Below are 13733 nucleotides of genomic sequence, written 5' to 3' on the forward strand. Positions count from 1 at the left end.
AAGTTATATTTTCTAAAGATCACTCTGACTTATCCACCGAGATATGAGAATGCAGAGGCCAAAGTGGTGAGGGCAGTTAGAGGTATTCTGCAGTCACCCAGAGGGGCATCAAGGGTGGCGTGGTGGTGAACAGCGAGGAGTGGTCAATTCTTAATACTTTTGAGTGTAGGGTTCCTGAAGGATTGCATATAGTGACAGGGAAAGACATAGAGACAGAGAGAATGAATGGACTCAGGATAACCCCAAGGGTTTTGCTTGACCAACTGGAAAAATACAGCTGTCCTAACTGACACTGGAAGGATTACCGGGGCCACAGGTTAGGAGAAAACAACCAGGAGTTTTGCTTGCATATGTTATATTTTGATGGAAAGTGAGCAGTTGGGTCTAGGAGCTTGAAATTCAGGGGAGAGGTTCAAGTTGAAGGTAAGAATGTGGCAGCATTAGCATATAGATGGTATTCAAGGCCACGAGATGGGGGTGGGGGGGAGCCTGGGGGCTCAGCTGTTTAAGTGTTCAACTTTGGCTTAGGTCATGATCTCATGGTTCGTGAGTTTGAGCCCTGCGTCGGGCTCTGGGCTGACAGCTCAGAGCCTGAAACCTGTCTTCCGGATTCTGTGTCTCCCTCTCTCTCTGTCCCTCCCCAACTTGTGCATATGCACGCGCGCGAGCTCTCTCTCAAAAAAAAATAAACATGAAACAAAAATTTTTCAAAGCCACCAGATTGAGCAATTGCAGGAGATCACCAATGAGGTACGTTCTCTGTTTCTATAGTACAGAATGGAATTGTCGGTAAATTCCCACTACACCCATTATAGGAGACACTCATTCAGTCCTATAGGATTTGGAAGTGGGGTCTCCTAGGAATTTGGGAACCAGTCCAAAGATTACCAAACAAATCTAGGATCACATCAGACTTCACCCTCCACATACAATCCGCTAACCAGTCCTGCGGTTCTACCACCTAGCAGATCACAAAAGCTTTCTTTCATCTCCTCTCCCATTCACTAATTCTAAGCTACCATCAACTCTTATCTGGGTTATAAATAGAGCTTCGTAGCTTGGTCTTGCTGCTTCTACTCTGACCATGCTGGGGACATATCCTCTGTCAGGATGAGCTTTTTAAAACATGGACCAGGTCAATAACTTTCTTCCTCAGAACTCTCTGGTGGCTTCCCAATCCACTTAGAACATGAGCTGAACTCCGTATCAGGGATTACAACCCCTATGTCATCCAGCCATTGCTGACCTCTCTGATGTCACCTGAAAACTCTATCTCTGTCCAAAACATTCCAGGTGCACTAGCTTTCTTCCTGTTCTCTGCGCATGCCAAGGTGCTTTTTTTTTTTCTGGAAATGCAAGGCATTTGCCCCTCTGGTCCCTTTGTCTCAATTCAAATGTTGCTTCTTCAGAAAGGCCCTTCCTGAAATTCCTCTTCCCTCAGTTCCCCTACCTGAATCTGCATTTGCCCTGGATGATGGCAGTTGAAACTTCCAGAAAGATTTCTGGAATTGCCACCAGAATTCCTATTATCATATTTTGGTACCAAGAAGTCTTTTATTTATTCATCCCTACCTGCTACCCATAGGCGCCCAGCCTTCTTCCCTGCCCAACTCATGATATGTCAGACTCGACACATCTAACCACTTACTCATTTCAAAGGGTATTGGGAAAGGATATTCGTGAATCAAATGATATTCAGGAAGGCTCATAAGCTGGAAACGGAAGAGTACACAGCTTAGAAATGATGTCTGAAATTTTTCTGAGGAAAAACGCTTGCGAGATCTAATCTTTTCAAAGACTCAGAGCCACGCTTCAAAGAGTTGAGCTAATGCGGTATAATACACCCAAGTTTTTCCTTTTCAGTTCTGTCTTAGAGGATCTCAATGGATACAGAACTCCCAGCAAGAGGAGCAAGGGAGAAAAGAACAAAACATCTTTCAATTAGAAGGGATAAAATGAGCCAATGCTTCTTGGAAGAATTCTTTGCTGTTGGAAGTGGACAGCGTTGCAGTTAATCGTGATGAACTGGTCACAAATACGTATCTCCCTTTCTCACCAAAAGGTCACCGACACGACAATAAAGGAATAGGTAATAACCCACAATGTTCATGACAGCTGGAAAAAAGACAACAGCGGGCAAGAGTCTTTGATATCCTTTGCAAGACGGAAAGTGGACCAAGGGCTGGTAACCAAGTTGGCAGAGCGCGGAGGAAGGGAAGCTGAACGCTGCATGTCTGGAGGCAGGGGGCCCTTGGAGATTGGCCAGTGTGGCCCACAGGACTCCTGAGGTACTCAGCAAATGCACACTCCAGATGCCAACAGAGGCGGGAACATGGTGTGGGACTGAAAACAAGGGCTGTTTCAAAGCCTGAACAAAACCAGGGCAGCTCAAACCCCAAGTATCTTTTTCTCTACCATCGTCTTCCAGAGCAATTCAACTTAAGAAGCTTCAGTCTGGGGGAGCTGAAGCGTAATCGAGGGCAGAGGAGAGCACTGCACACAGAACTTGAGTGTGTAACTCGGCCCCCTTCCTTCCCCTTTCCCATTTCTAGATTACCTACAGCCATCCATCAGTGACCCTCCTTTCTCCCAGTCCACCCTCCCTCCTATTCGAGCAGGAGATGACTGGACTGCTCTCCTGACTGAATGGTCTCAGAAAGATCTAGGATCATCTCATGAAAATGAGGGGTAGGAGATGGATTTGTGCGGGGAAACCCACCAATCAACAAGATCCTCCCTCAAAAAACTTCTAGCATTGGGGCGCCTGGGTGGCTCAGTTGGTTAAGCATCCAGCTCTTGATTTCGGCTCAGGACATGTTCTCGAGTTTCATAAGTTGGAGCCCTGCGTTGGGTTCTGTGCTGACAGTGCAGAGCCTGCTTGGGATTCTCTCCTTGACCCCATTCCTCCCCTGCTTGCTCTCTTTGTCTCCCTCTTGAAGTGAATAACTTAAAAAAAAATAGAAAAAAAAGCTTCCAGCTTTAAGGACAGAAACCAAAACAGCAACAGGAAAGAAAAAAAAAAAGGGATCAGAAAAACAAAGACCACTCAGGTTGTGGAGGGCAAGAGGTGAGAAGGGAGGATACAGTATGCCCATGAAAAAAGAAAAGAAAACTACAAAAATGATTAAATGTGCTGCTGGAATAAAAAATCTGCTAGAAGTAAACAGACACACTGGAAGATATCACGTCGAGGAAACCCCTTAGTAAGCCTATCATAATAACAAAGAGAAAATCTGGAGAAGGAGAGATCCAAACCCAGGAGATCCAAAATCTTAATGACAGGAGTTCTCACAAGAGAAAAATTAAAATGGAAGGGAGGAAATTACTAAAAATTAATGGAAAGTTTCCCAGAACCCAAGGACAGTCTCCAGACAAGAAGGGCCTATAAAGTGTTAAGCACAGTGAATCTATATACAGCCACACACACACACCACACACACACACACACACACACACACACACACACACACGCACATGGCCCCGAAGAGGAGATCCTAAGAGCATCCAGAAAGACCAATAATGGGAATCAATACTATGTTAGATTCTCAAGCATCGCAACAGGTAGTTAGCAGTAGCATCAAAAATGAGAAATAGAGAGCTAGGAGTATGTGTATGTTACTGAAAGGTTGATGGAATACTACCCAGCCATCAAAAAGAATGAAATCTTGTCATTTGCAATGGGGTGGATGGAGCTAGGGAGGATTATGCTAAGTGAAGTAAGTTGATCACAGAAAGACAAATACCACATGATTTCATTCCTATGTGGAATTTAAGAACAAAACAGATAAACATACGGTAAGAGGGGAGAGAAGAAAGGGAAACAAACCCCAAGAGATTCAACGGTAGAGAACAAATGGAGGGTTGATGGAGGGAGGTGGGTGGGCGACGGGCCAGATGGGTGATGGGTATCGAGGAGGTCCCTCGCTGTGATGAGCACCAGGTGTTGTACGTACGTGATGAATTGCTGACTTCTACTTTGGAAACCAATTATCACACAGTATGTTAACTAACAAAATTTTTAAATAAACAAACATCTATAGAAATGGCTAGAAGGACCGAAAGAGGCTGCTTCTTGTGGATGGGTCCGAGAGGTGGGGAAGGATGTGGCCGAAAGCTGCGGTTGTTGGAGTAAGCTTTTCAGAATTGAGACTTTTCTTTTACCACAAGGATGTACCAGTTCGAGATGAACACAAATTTACAAAGCATGGAAGGCAAGCAAGAGACTCTGAAATGTGCTTTTCAAGGTGGTACGTTCATACGAGTCAGACTTGGAAAGGAAGGCTTGCCACTAGCTGGGCGCGCATTGGGGAGAAATCAGTGTCCAGTCCTCCTCTCTGCTCCACAATTCTGTACACAGCTCCTCCCCCCGCCCCCCCCCCCCAGGACACCGATGGGGTGAGAGTGGGGGGGGGCGGAGGGGAGGAGGATATAAAGGAGAGCTCCAATTCTACAAATAGTCCATATTGGAGGCAGAGGGGCCAAGGGGAAGCAGTTCAGAAAGGCTTGACTCTTAGGGTACTGGGAACAAGCAGTCATTGCCTGCATTTACCCCCTGCATATGGTAATGGCGCACCCACAAATGGCGCCCTCCACGTCTCATGGCTACAGGTCATCCTTTGCCAAATCCTATCCATCCCCTCAAAATACTTCAGAGAGCCCTGTGAATCGTATAGAAAATGTATCTCCTGACTTCAGGGACATGCTGTGCCCCTGATCAAAAATGTTAGCCTCCCGACTTGTCTACCTGAATCCCCTCCGTGTCTCCTCTCCAAACGACATTTGGCTCTTGCCAAGACTCCAATGCATGGTCAACGGACGGACGGAGATTCGCCCCTCTGGAGGAAATGTTCTTGGAAAGGCCGTGAAGGCCATCCCAAAGAAGGACTTTCTGTGGCAGCATTGTTAGAATTCGCGCACAGTCTTGCAGGGCACACTGCCCTAAAGGGCAGCGCTAATTCTGGCTTTTAAGTGTTTCTCCGCTTGTTAAAAAGGCAGCCTCCTTACTTTAAAGTCCCGGCTCATCGTGCTAGAGTGTTTTCCTAATGCCTCCGTAAATTCTTCTTTCCCTTTGATAGCTGGGCAAGCCACCATTTCCTTCCCTACACAAACTCGGGGACATGTTTGCGGAGGAAGAGGGAGACAAGGCCATTTCTCTGATTCCTCCTGAGACAATCACGACCCCCAGGCATGCTTCTTGATGGCTAGCTAGGTGGGAGTTCTTAGACCTGTGTCATTTGATGGGTGCTTTTGCTCCCCCTCCCAAAAATGATGAATGGCTTGCAAACCACAGAAGCCCTCCAGCTCCCTGCCACAGGAAATAACGCTGATCTGCTTTATTTCCACCATCTGTGGAGGTAAAAGGCACAGAGGCAGCTGTTTTGCTGAAGAGTAACGTGGCTTCCCCCTCTACTGTAAAGGCTGTCTTGCAACAGAGGTGAAGGGGCTGGGCTGCGTGACCAGGGCTGCAAGGGAGGGAGAGGGCAGTGAGGACACATTTTTGATCCAGTCGGTTGTGTTTGGATTTGGCTCACTACCCAGCAAACCCTGGGGTGCGCACTTGAGTGCTTTCTGAGATTTTTTTAAGTTTATTTTATGTATTTATCTGGCAGGGGGAGGGGCAGAAAGGGAGGGAGGGAGGGGGAGAGAATCCCAAGCAGGCTCAGTGCTGTCAGTGAGGAGCCCCATGCGGGGCTCGATCTCACGAACCATGAGGTCATGACCGGAGCTGATACCGAGAGTCAGGCGCTTAACCAGCTGAGCCACCCAGGTGCCCCTTGAACACCTTCCGAGATTCTCAATGACTGGACGACACTTGAGAAAAAAGCAGAGTTCTGGGCCACTGCACCAGTGGCTCGTTAATAACTCACAGTCGGCGTGGCGGCATGGCCCGCATTGTCAATGACTGGTTCTGGTTTTCTCTAGATGGCCAGGTGTCTACGTTCCAATTCTCATTCCAGCACCCATCCTCCTGGGGAGGCAGCTCACGGCAACCAAGTATGGACACACAGGCGCCGCTCCTTGGGTCCACATGGTTTCCACATGGGGAGAGTATTACAAGATGACTTTCAAGCCCTGTTAACTTTTTCCATTTTCACTGATATTTCTGGATGAGGTACCAGCTCTCTGGGGAGGCCAGTTCTAAGGACTCTGTGAGCCTGAAGCCAGCTGTAAAAGGCCAGCTTGGGGCAGAGCTGCTGGGGAAACAGTTGCACTTGAATTTCCAGTTATTCCAAACGTCGATTCCTAAGGCCACAATTAGGGAAGGAGGCTACCTCTTTCACTTCCCAATCCCACACAGAGCCCAGAATGGAATGACGTCAGAACACTCTCTACTTGCGAATGGTTCGAGAACCAGAATTTCTTGCTTATAAATAATGGAGGAAACATCGAACATCCTAATGAGGGCTCAGAGAGGTCGAGTCCATTTATAAGGATCACAATGGGTAGGGGGAAGGCAATAGAATTGGCAGAGCTCAGAGGCGGGTCTGGAGGGTCTGGAGGATGTCAAGCCCGTGTTTTTCTCCCTCCCACCAGTGTGCTAGCACAGGACAAGTCTCTGGGGCTGCAAAGATTTAGGATACATAGCCCCTATCCCTTGGAACTCAGACAGAAACAAAGGTTTAGAGTAATTTAGGGAGTCGTTGCTCCAATTCCAATGGAGACTCAACTCGGTCTGCAGCATGCTTTCTCAGCCAGAGAGCCTTTTCATGTCTCAGTGTCTGCACTTACAAAATGAGGACTTATGCCTACCATCAACGATCACGTGCCTTTTGATATGCTCAGGGATTTACGAAATAGTCTAGGGCCCTTGGCACTGTGTCATTACAAAGTGTCAGTCCCATGATTAGTGTATTACCCATGACTACTACTACTCACAGAATACGTAAGCCTGATGTTCTAAGCATTAGTGACACGAACTCCTTTGCCAAGCTAGGTGACTTCCTGCCAGCTACCATAGCACAGGCTGGTGGGGCCTCAGGTGACTGGATGTGAGAAGATTTTGAAGTCCTGATCCCAGCTTGAGCCATGCTAAGTAAAGAAAAGCCCTAACTGAATCACAAGAAAAAACAAAACCCCAGAAGAGCAGCAGGATACAGGAGTAACAATCACTGGGGTGACAGACATCCACCAAATCGGCAGCCATATTGTTTCCTGCCGCAGGTAAAACTGCCCTTGGGCAGAGCATGCACTGATCCAAAACCACAAACCCCAGGCCCGCCTCCCACAGGAGGTGGCAGACGTCAGAGGGGCTCTGGCAAAGCATGCCACAGGAGGGCTGTGCAGAGCGAGAGTCTGGTCAAGGCTCTGGAAAGCCCTGTGCAGTCTGTGGGGAACAATAAGAATGCAGAATAGAAATGTAAGCTGCAGGCTGATGGGTCCGTTAGGAATTAGGGCCGTCTATGAAAGGAATCTGCGGAGATGATGCAAAACACCAAGCATGCGACCCAGATCGTGGCAGGGCATATTGGAGGGAGAGGGGACTGGGAATGAGACATTTTCTAATCTGACCAGTCTGAAGTTTCCCCCGAGTGAAGAGAAGGGTCAAATTAGAATTAGAGGCAGAGTTGGGCTGAACACAGCCTGCTTAGCAACTCAGAGCCATGACCTTCACAAAGCCGAGCTGGGCTCGGAGGCAGATGTGCACTGAGCCCGGGACATCTTCGAAGGAAGTGGTGGGACAGTCTTTCTGCCTTTAATGTCAGATCATAAAGGCAGAGACAAAACAGGCTGCTGAGAAAAGGAGAGGATGATGACTTGGTGGCCTCAGTGTTAGGGAAGAAACATCTAGGTCCTCCAGAGGCCAGGCTCCCACATCACTGGACTTTTCAGGACAGCTCATCCCCGGGGCCATAAGAGATAATCTAATAAATATCTGCAGCTTCCTGACGGGAAGACAGCTTAATGTGCGAAACGTCTTCAGATCCAACTGTTTGAAAATAAGGCTTCCTCTGTGTAGAAGGACGCAAGTTTCTTCTAGTTCACTTCTAAGGCAGACTGTGTGGTCTATGGTCCCTGACTTCAACTTTCCTTCTCGTCCCCAATCAATACTTAGTACCAGGTGCTGTGCTGGGTATTTTGTGTATGTTATCTCAAGTCACCGTCAGAACTGCCAGGAAGTAGGTATTACCTCATTTTGTTTTTATTTTTACTTTTTTAGTTTCGAGAGCGTGAGTGAGCACACGAGCAGGGGAGAAGGGCAGAGGGAGAGAGAGAGAATCCCAAGCAGGCTGCACATTGAGTGCGGAGCTAAACGGGGGCTTGATCCCACAGCCCTGGGATCATGACCTGAGCGCATATGAAGAGTCAGATGCTTAACCAACTGAGCCACCCAGGTGCCCCAGTATTGTCTCACTTTAGAGGTAAGGAATCTGAGGTTCAGGTAGGTCAAAAATCTTGCACAAGATCACACTACTACCAAGTAGATTCAAAGACTGCAAGACACAAGGCAGGCTGAAACTATTAAGATCTGACAAACCTGCTGCTTGTTCATAGGCAGTAAATCCAACAGGCCGAAATAGGTCTCTATCTGAATGGATCGAACATCAAGTCACAAATCTTCATTACAAGGTAAGAGACAAAAAGAGAAACATGGTGTTGTGAGAACCTTCTGGAAGAGAGAATCACAGCCAGCCAAGTGACTCTAAGATGGCTACATCAATGGGGTGCTACCTGAAGTGAGTTTTAGAGAAAGAGCAAGATTTCAGCAAGTAAAGAAAACTAGAAGCTATTTTCTACTGAAGAAATAGCAGGAGAAAAGGCAAACAAAATCACAGTGGGAAGCAGGAAGCAGACATGTGAAATGCTAACCAGCCCATGTGGCTTTGGGAGTCTGATGACTGAAGAAAGCAGACTCCTGGGCTTGTCTATTTCATCTCAGTCCTTTCCATCAGGATGACCTACTCCTCCCTCACACTGGTGCTAGCACATTGGGGCTGCTATTCCAGAAAATAACCCCAGATCAAGCTCACACACATGGACACCTTCTGATGCTTCAGACCCTAGTTCTTCCACATGTGATTTAGTTTGATCTGTTCCTTTAGTCTCAGATGAGGACTCCCCACTCCAGCCCCTGCCTGAAAACAATACTCCAAGTGACAGCCCTAAGCCTCCCAGTGCAGAAGGGGGAGGAGTTGTTTGAAGCTAGTGATTTGGGTCTTCCCTCAAAGAGGAAAGAGATGTTACAGAGAGGTTGTGAGCAGAAAAGCAGTGCTGTAATGTTTTTGTTCTTAGAAGGTAAGCTGCTGTATGTGAAGATGGATTTAAACATTTAGAGATTGGTGGAAGAAAGACCAATGTAGAGGCCCTGAAATAGCCAGGAAGAAATGTGGGTGAGAACAAGAGTGAAGACGGTAGGAATGGAGAGGAAAGAGCGGCTGCCAGGAGTTGGCAGGGGGTAGAACGGTAAAGCTCTTCTTCCAGATTACGGGACGTTGGGCAAAACACCTCATCTCCCTAAACCTCAGCATCCTCACGTAAGGTAGGAGAATAACAGTTCTGACTCACCAAGTGGTTCTCACAAAGCAAATGAAGTAATGCCTTCAGAGCAAGGACAACGATGGCTAGAACACAGTCCAAAAATGTCAGGATTCCCAATATGAGCAAGTTGGCAGAGGGGCTGGGATAATGCCAGAGTCTGTGTAGCCAGGAGGGTGGGTGCCAGCAAGTTGAAAGTCGATGTTCAGCAGGAGAGTGAGGTATCTCAGAAAGCAGTCCACTGTGCTTTCCTTTTGCAACATTATAATCACCACCATTTAGATCTGGGGCTCTAGTACGGCAGAGCCCTATGGTAGTAACACTGGGCCCTCTTACCACGTGTCTTTAGCCAGTAAGAACTACTGCTTTGAAAAATCTGCCCTGAATTTTTAGATCTAATACCTTCATAACCAATGAGGTAGGACATTTGCATTTTGTCCCAGGGACCTGTTTGTATGTGTGTGTGTATCTTAATGTTAAAAACACAGAACAGCAATTCAGAACAGGCTAACGTTCACAATCATGACCAACTTTTCCTTCTGTAACACTTAAATGGGAATGTGTCATCAATAATTTGATCAGGACAGTCAAGGGGAAATCAAGGATAATGAAAGGTTAAACCGGGGGCAGTCCCCCAAACAAAACTACACAGGACAGAGCCTGTGGAGGGAGGGCGCTCACTTACCTGGACAGGATGCGTCTCAGGAGATCATCAGTCACAGGTAACCGGAAGGATTTGCACAGCCTTCTGATGTCTTTGGTGGGTAATACTTTTTTCCTGCATTAAAACAAGAGCAGACAGGTATTTACAGATTTTGTGTCTCTTAAGTAACAATTCCATGCTACAGGAAGGAAAACACAGACGCCTCCCCAAAGATCTGTACAAGGAAAGGATAGCAACATTGGTAGTGGAATTCGCCGTAAGGAAAAACACTCTTACTGCATTTCACCAACGGTTTCCATTTCAGAAGGCATCGGATTCTGTCCTTGAAAAGGCCTTTCGGTCACAATTCAGATTTCCGGTTGGTGACAGTACAGTGTATTGGGCTGTAGCCACGGGTGTTGCCCTAAGTAATTGATCTGCATTCTTGACCACGGGTCAAAAGTGGTTCTGATATTTGAAAACATCTCTTAATTCTACAGGCATCTAGAGCCTCCAACACAAGTATTCAGTGACTTGAAGGTGTGTTTCTAGTCTTTTCTTGGACCCAAACCTCGTAATCCAGAAGCCCCAGCTGGGGCCTTAACATTCACCTCAATTTTGTCAGATGGTTTCTCCAGAGCAGCCCAAGAGTCATTTTCCTCAGCCTGCTGGGGGGCGGGGGGGGGGGGGGGGCACAGAAATGCTCGGCCAATATTCTTCTAGGCACCAAGCAAAATGAGAACCAATAGGAAGGAAAACGAGTGGCTTTATTCAGTGAGGTTATAAAATGAGGAGAGAATGTTTCTGTCTGAAATGGAAGTTTGTCGGATCTGAAAGAGCCTCAGAGCTGTCCCATCATTCCCAGGAGGTACTCCTGTGGTGAAGGATGGTCACACTTCTCACCCCAGGGGGAGGGTACCACCAGAGTGGAAGGCGGGGCCAGGGTCAAGCCAAAGCTCAGGCCACACATCCTCCCAAAGGCTCAGGAAAGTGTAACGATTCAAGGAAAAGTATCATCTTTACCAAACCTCGACGAGGATGTATTATTATGGATTAGGAAAAAATAATCATGCTCATCATTAAGATAAACTATTGGACCTTTAAAGATATTTAGGATACACGGCAGGCCACCTGGGTGTAAACTTCAGGTCTGGGGATGACAGAAGGGGTCATGGGGACAAAGAAATGTCACTTTTAGGTACTAACAAAATTAGAGGCTAGAGTTAAAACTAAGATTTTCTAATTCCAGGTGAGTATTTACTCCCCCCTCCTCCACGATATCAGGTCTATGGGTAAGATGAACACTAAAACACATTGCTACGGGAGTCCGGTTTATAAAAATGACTCAATAAAGCTCAATATAAACATGGCAAATGTACTAGAAATAGATTATGCTTAGCTTCATTCTTTTTAAAAAATTTTTTAACACTTATTTTTTTTTGAGAAGCAGAGAGACAGAGCATGAGCAGGGGAGGGGCAGAGAGAGAGAGGGATACACAGAATCTGAAGCAGGCTCCAGGTTCTGAGCTGTCAGCCCAGAGCCCGATGCAGGGCTTGAACTCACGAACTGCGAGATCATAACCTGAGCCAAAGTTAGATCTTAACTGACTGAGCCACCCACACACCCCTGAGCTTCATTCTTTTCAAGAAGAAATGATTTCAAAGCAACTTTGTAGAAAGTTTAACTTGTAAATTCCCTGTTCTCTGTATTATAGAAGTCATTTGTAAGTCCCAATTACCACTAAAATAATGTTAAGAAAAAGACATCTCCGAATGAAACCTTATAACATTGGGATTTACTATGTTTTGGTTGAAAGCTTCTAGAAACCAATGAAAAGAAAATGCAAAGGTCCATCCTATTTTTTTGAAGATACACGGGCCTTCCTTATTCCATCAACAAACAGAGCTCACCCTCACTATGAAATATGTGTATCAGATACTTACCAAAAATGATTGATGGGACCTTTGCTATATAGTGAAGGATAATGGGACACCTCAAAGTTCTTTTTGTCCTTTGGGATAAAATGTAAATCCCTTCATTAGCCAGGTCTACAGAAACTTACTAAAATCGATAAAATAAAGACTTACTTTTCTCGATCTTCATATATACAAATAGCAAGGAGTCTTTCAAAATTGTCAAAAGAATTTTTCTTGAGTTCTTTGTGGGCCTGTGCAATTAGGATGTTTGTATCAGAAATTGTGTCCTTGGGCACTCCGTAGTGATGTACAAGGGTTAGAACTTCATGATCTGTGAGTCTCCCAGCGGTTAGAGTCATTACGATGTCTCTGTAAAGAAAATGAGTAAACGTTCATGAAATGATAGCAAAGAATAATAATTTGCTTTCTCTAAAAAATATCCAAGCTCCATTTTATAAAATTTTTATCAATGGCACAGAGGACAGGTGATTATTTTTCTTTAATTTAATTTCTAATTTCTAATTTCATCCCAGTGCCGGGATAGAAAGCTATAAGCACTACAGTCTCTAAATCAAACGGCATTTTGCGCAGAGTCAAACTTCTACCAGATAATTGCCTGCAACCAGAAAGTAAATGTCTCGAAGTCCTTGGTTAAAAACAAAACAAAACAAAACCCACCTGTCACTAAATACACGATTTTACTCAATGCCTATTAACCTTACTTTACACAAAATAGTAACAGACTTGGGATTTTGGTTTCCCTGGTGTAAAATTTATAAATCAGTACACTAGAAAGGTCTTTTCGAGTTGGAGAAAGCAATTATAAACATCTCTGTAGTAAAAACTCACACTGATACACTGTGCCAGTGAGAAAAAAGGGAGAGGAAAAGAGTAAAACATGAAGGTACAGATGTCTGAGGCTTTTGAAGACAGCAGTGTTGAGATTATGGGGCAGAGCTAAAAAAAAAAATGACAGCAACAACATATTAATGATGAGGACGCAAAGACTAACACACTGGCGGGGCTGTCTTCGATATACTTTCTATATCACAGCTATAAACCATGTAGCACATATAGGAAAGAAGTACATCAACACAGTTAAAAGGTCAATGGTTATAGCGGTTACATGAATAAGCTCCCATCATCTAGAAAATCTACTTACTGAGATTAATTCAGTTCCCAAGAACCCCAAATAAGCAAAGGAATACGAGGTTTTATTTGCTCTGCAGCTCACAGACTGGTCTTTCAGAATAACGGCTTTTCATTCTCTTCTGCATTTCTTGACATTATCAAGGTCACTGAAGATCTCTGGCCTCTCCTAGTCAAGAACACCCTTAGACAGAGTGCAGGAGCACCCACAGCTCTGATGTGCACCGAGCTGAAGAAACTGCATTTCACCTACATCTCCTTCTCAGGGCTTCTGGGCTTTTTGTTTTGCCTTTGTTGTTGTTTTGTTTTGTTTCTAATGGGAAATGAAGGCCAAATTCAACCAAGAGGCTCCCAGATTGAAGCAAGTCAGTTTGGGTCAGACAATCAATCAGTAATATTAGCCGGAGGCTTCCTGTGTGGAAAGCACTGTCAAGTCACTTTGGCTCCTGAGGTCTTCAGAGTCTATAACCCGACTGGAACCATCCCAGCACAGAGATGCGGTCTCAACATCACAAACTGGAAGAGCCACTTGAATGCACGGAGTCATAAT

At 45.6% G+C, this 13733-nt stretch overlaps 1 protein-coding gene across 1 annotated transcript in view; it reads right to left on the minus strand.

The window, feature by feature from the left end:
- Positions 1–13733, minus strand: part of EFHC2 (EF-hand domain containing 2) — a 196502-nt gene that overhangs the window by 18393 nt on the left and 164376 nt on the right. The window contains exons 12-13 of the mRNA XM_029930958.1: positions 12206–12403; positions 10160–10252 (exon numbers count right to left, since the gene is read on the minus strand). Coding sequence (XP_029786818.1) covers positions 10160–10252; positions 12206–12403 — 291 coding nt within the window. The remainder of the gene's footprint in view (positions 1–10159; positions 10253–12205; positions 12404–13733) is intronic.

Source organism: Suricata suricatta, chromosome X, assembly GCF_006229205.1.
Source record: "Suricata suricatta isolate VVHF042 chromosome X, meerkat_22Aug2017_6uvM2_HiC, whole genome shotgun sequence".
Taxonomy (NCBI): Eukaryota; Metazoa; Chordata; class Mammalia; order Carnivora; family Herpestidae; genus Suricata; species Suricata suricatta.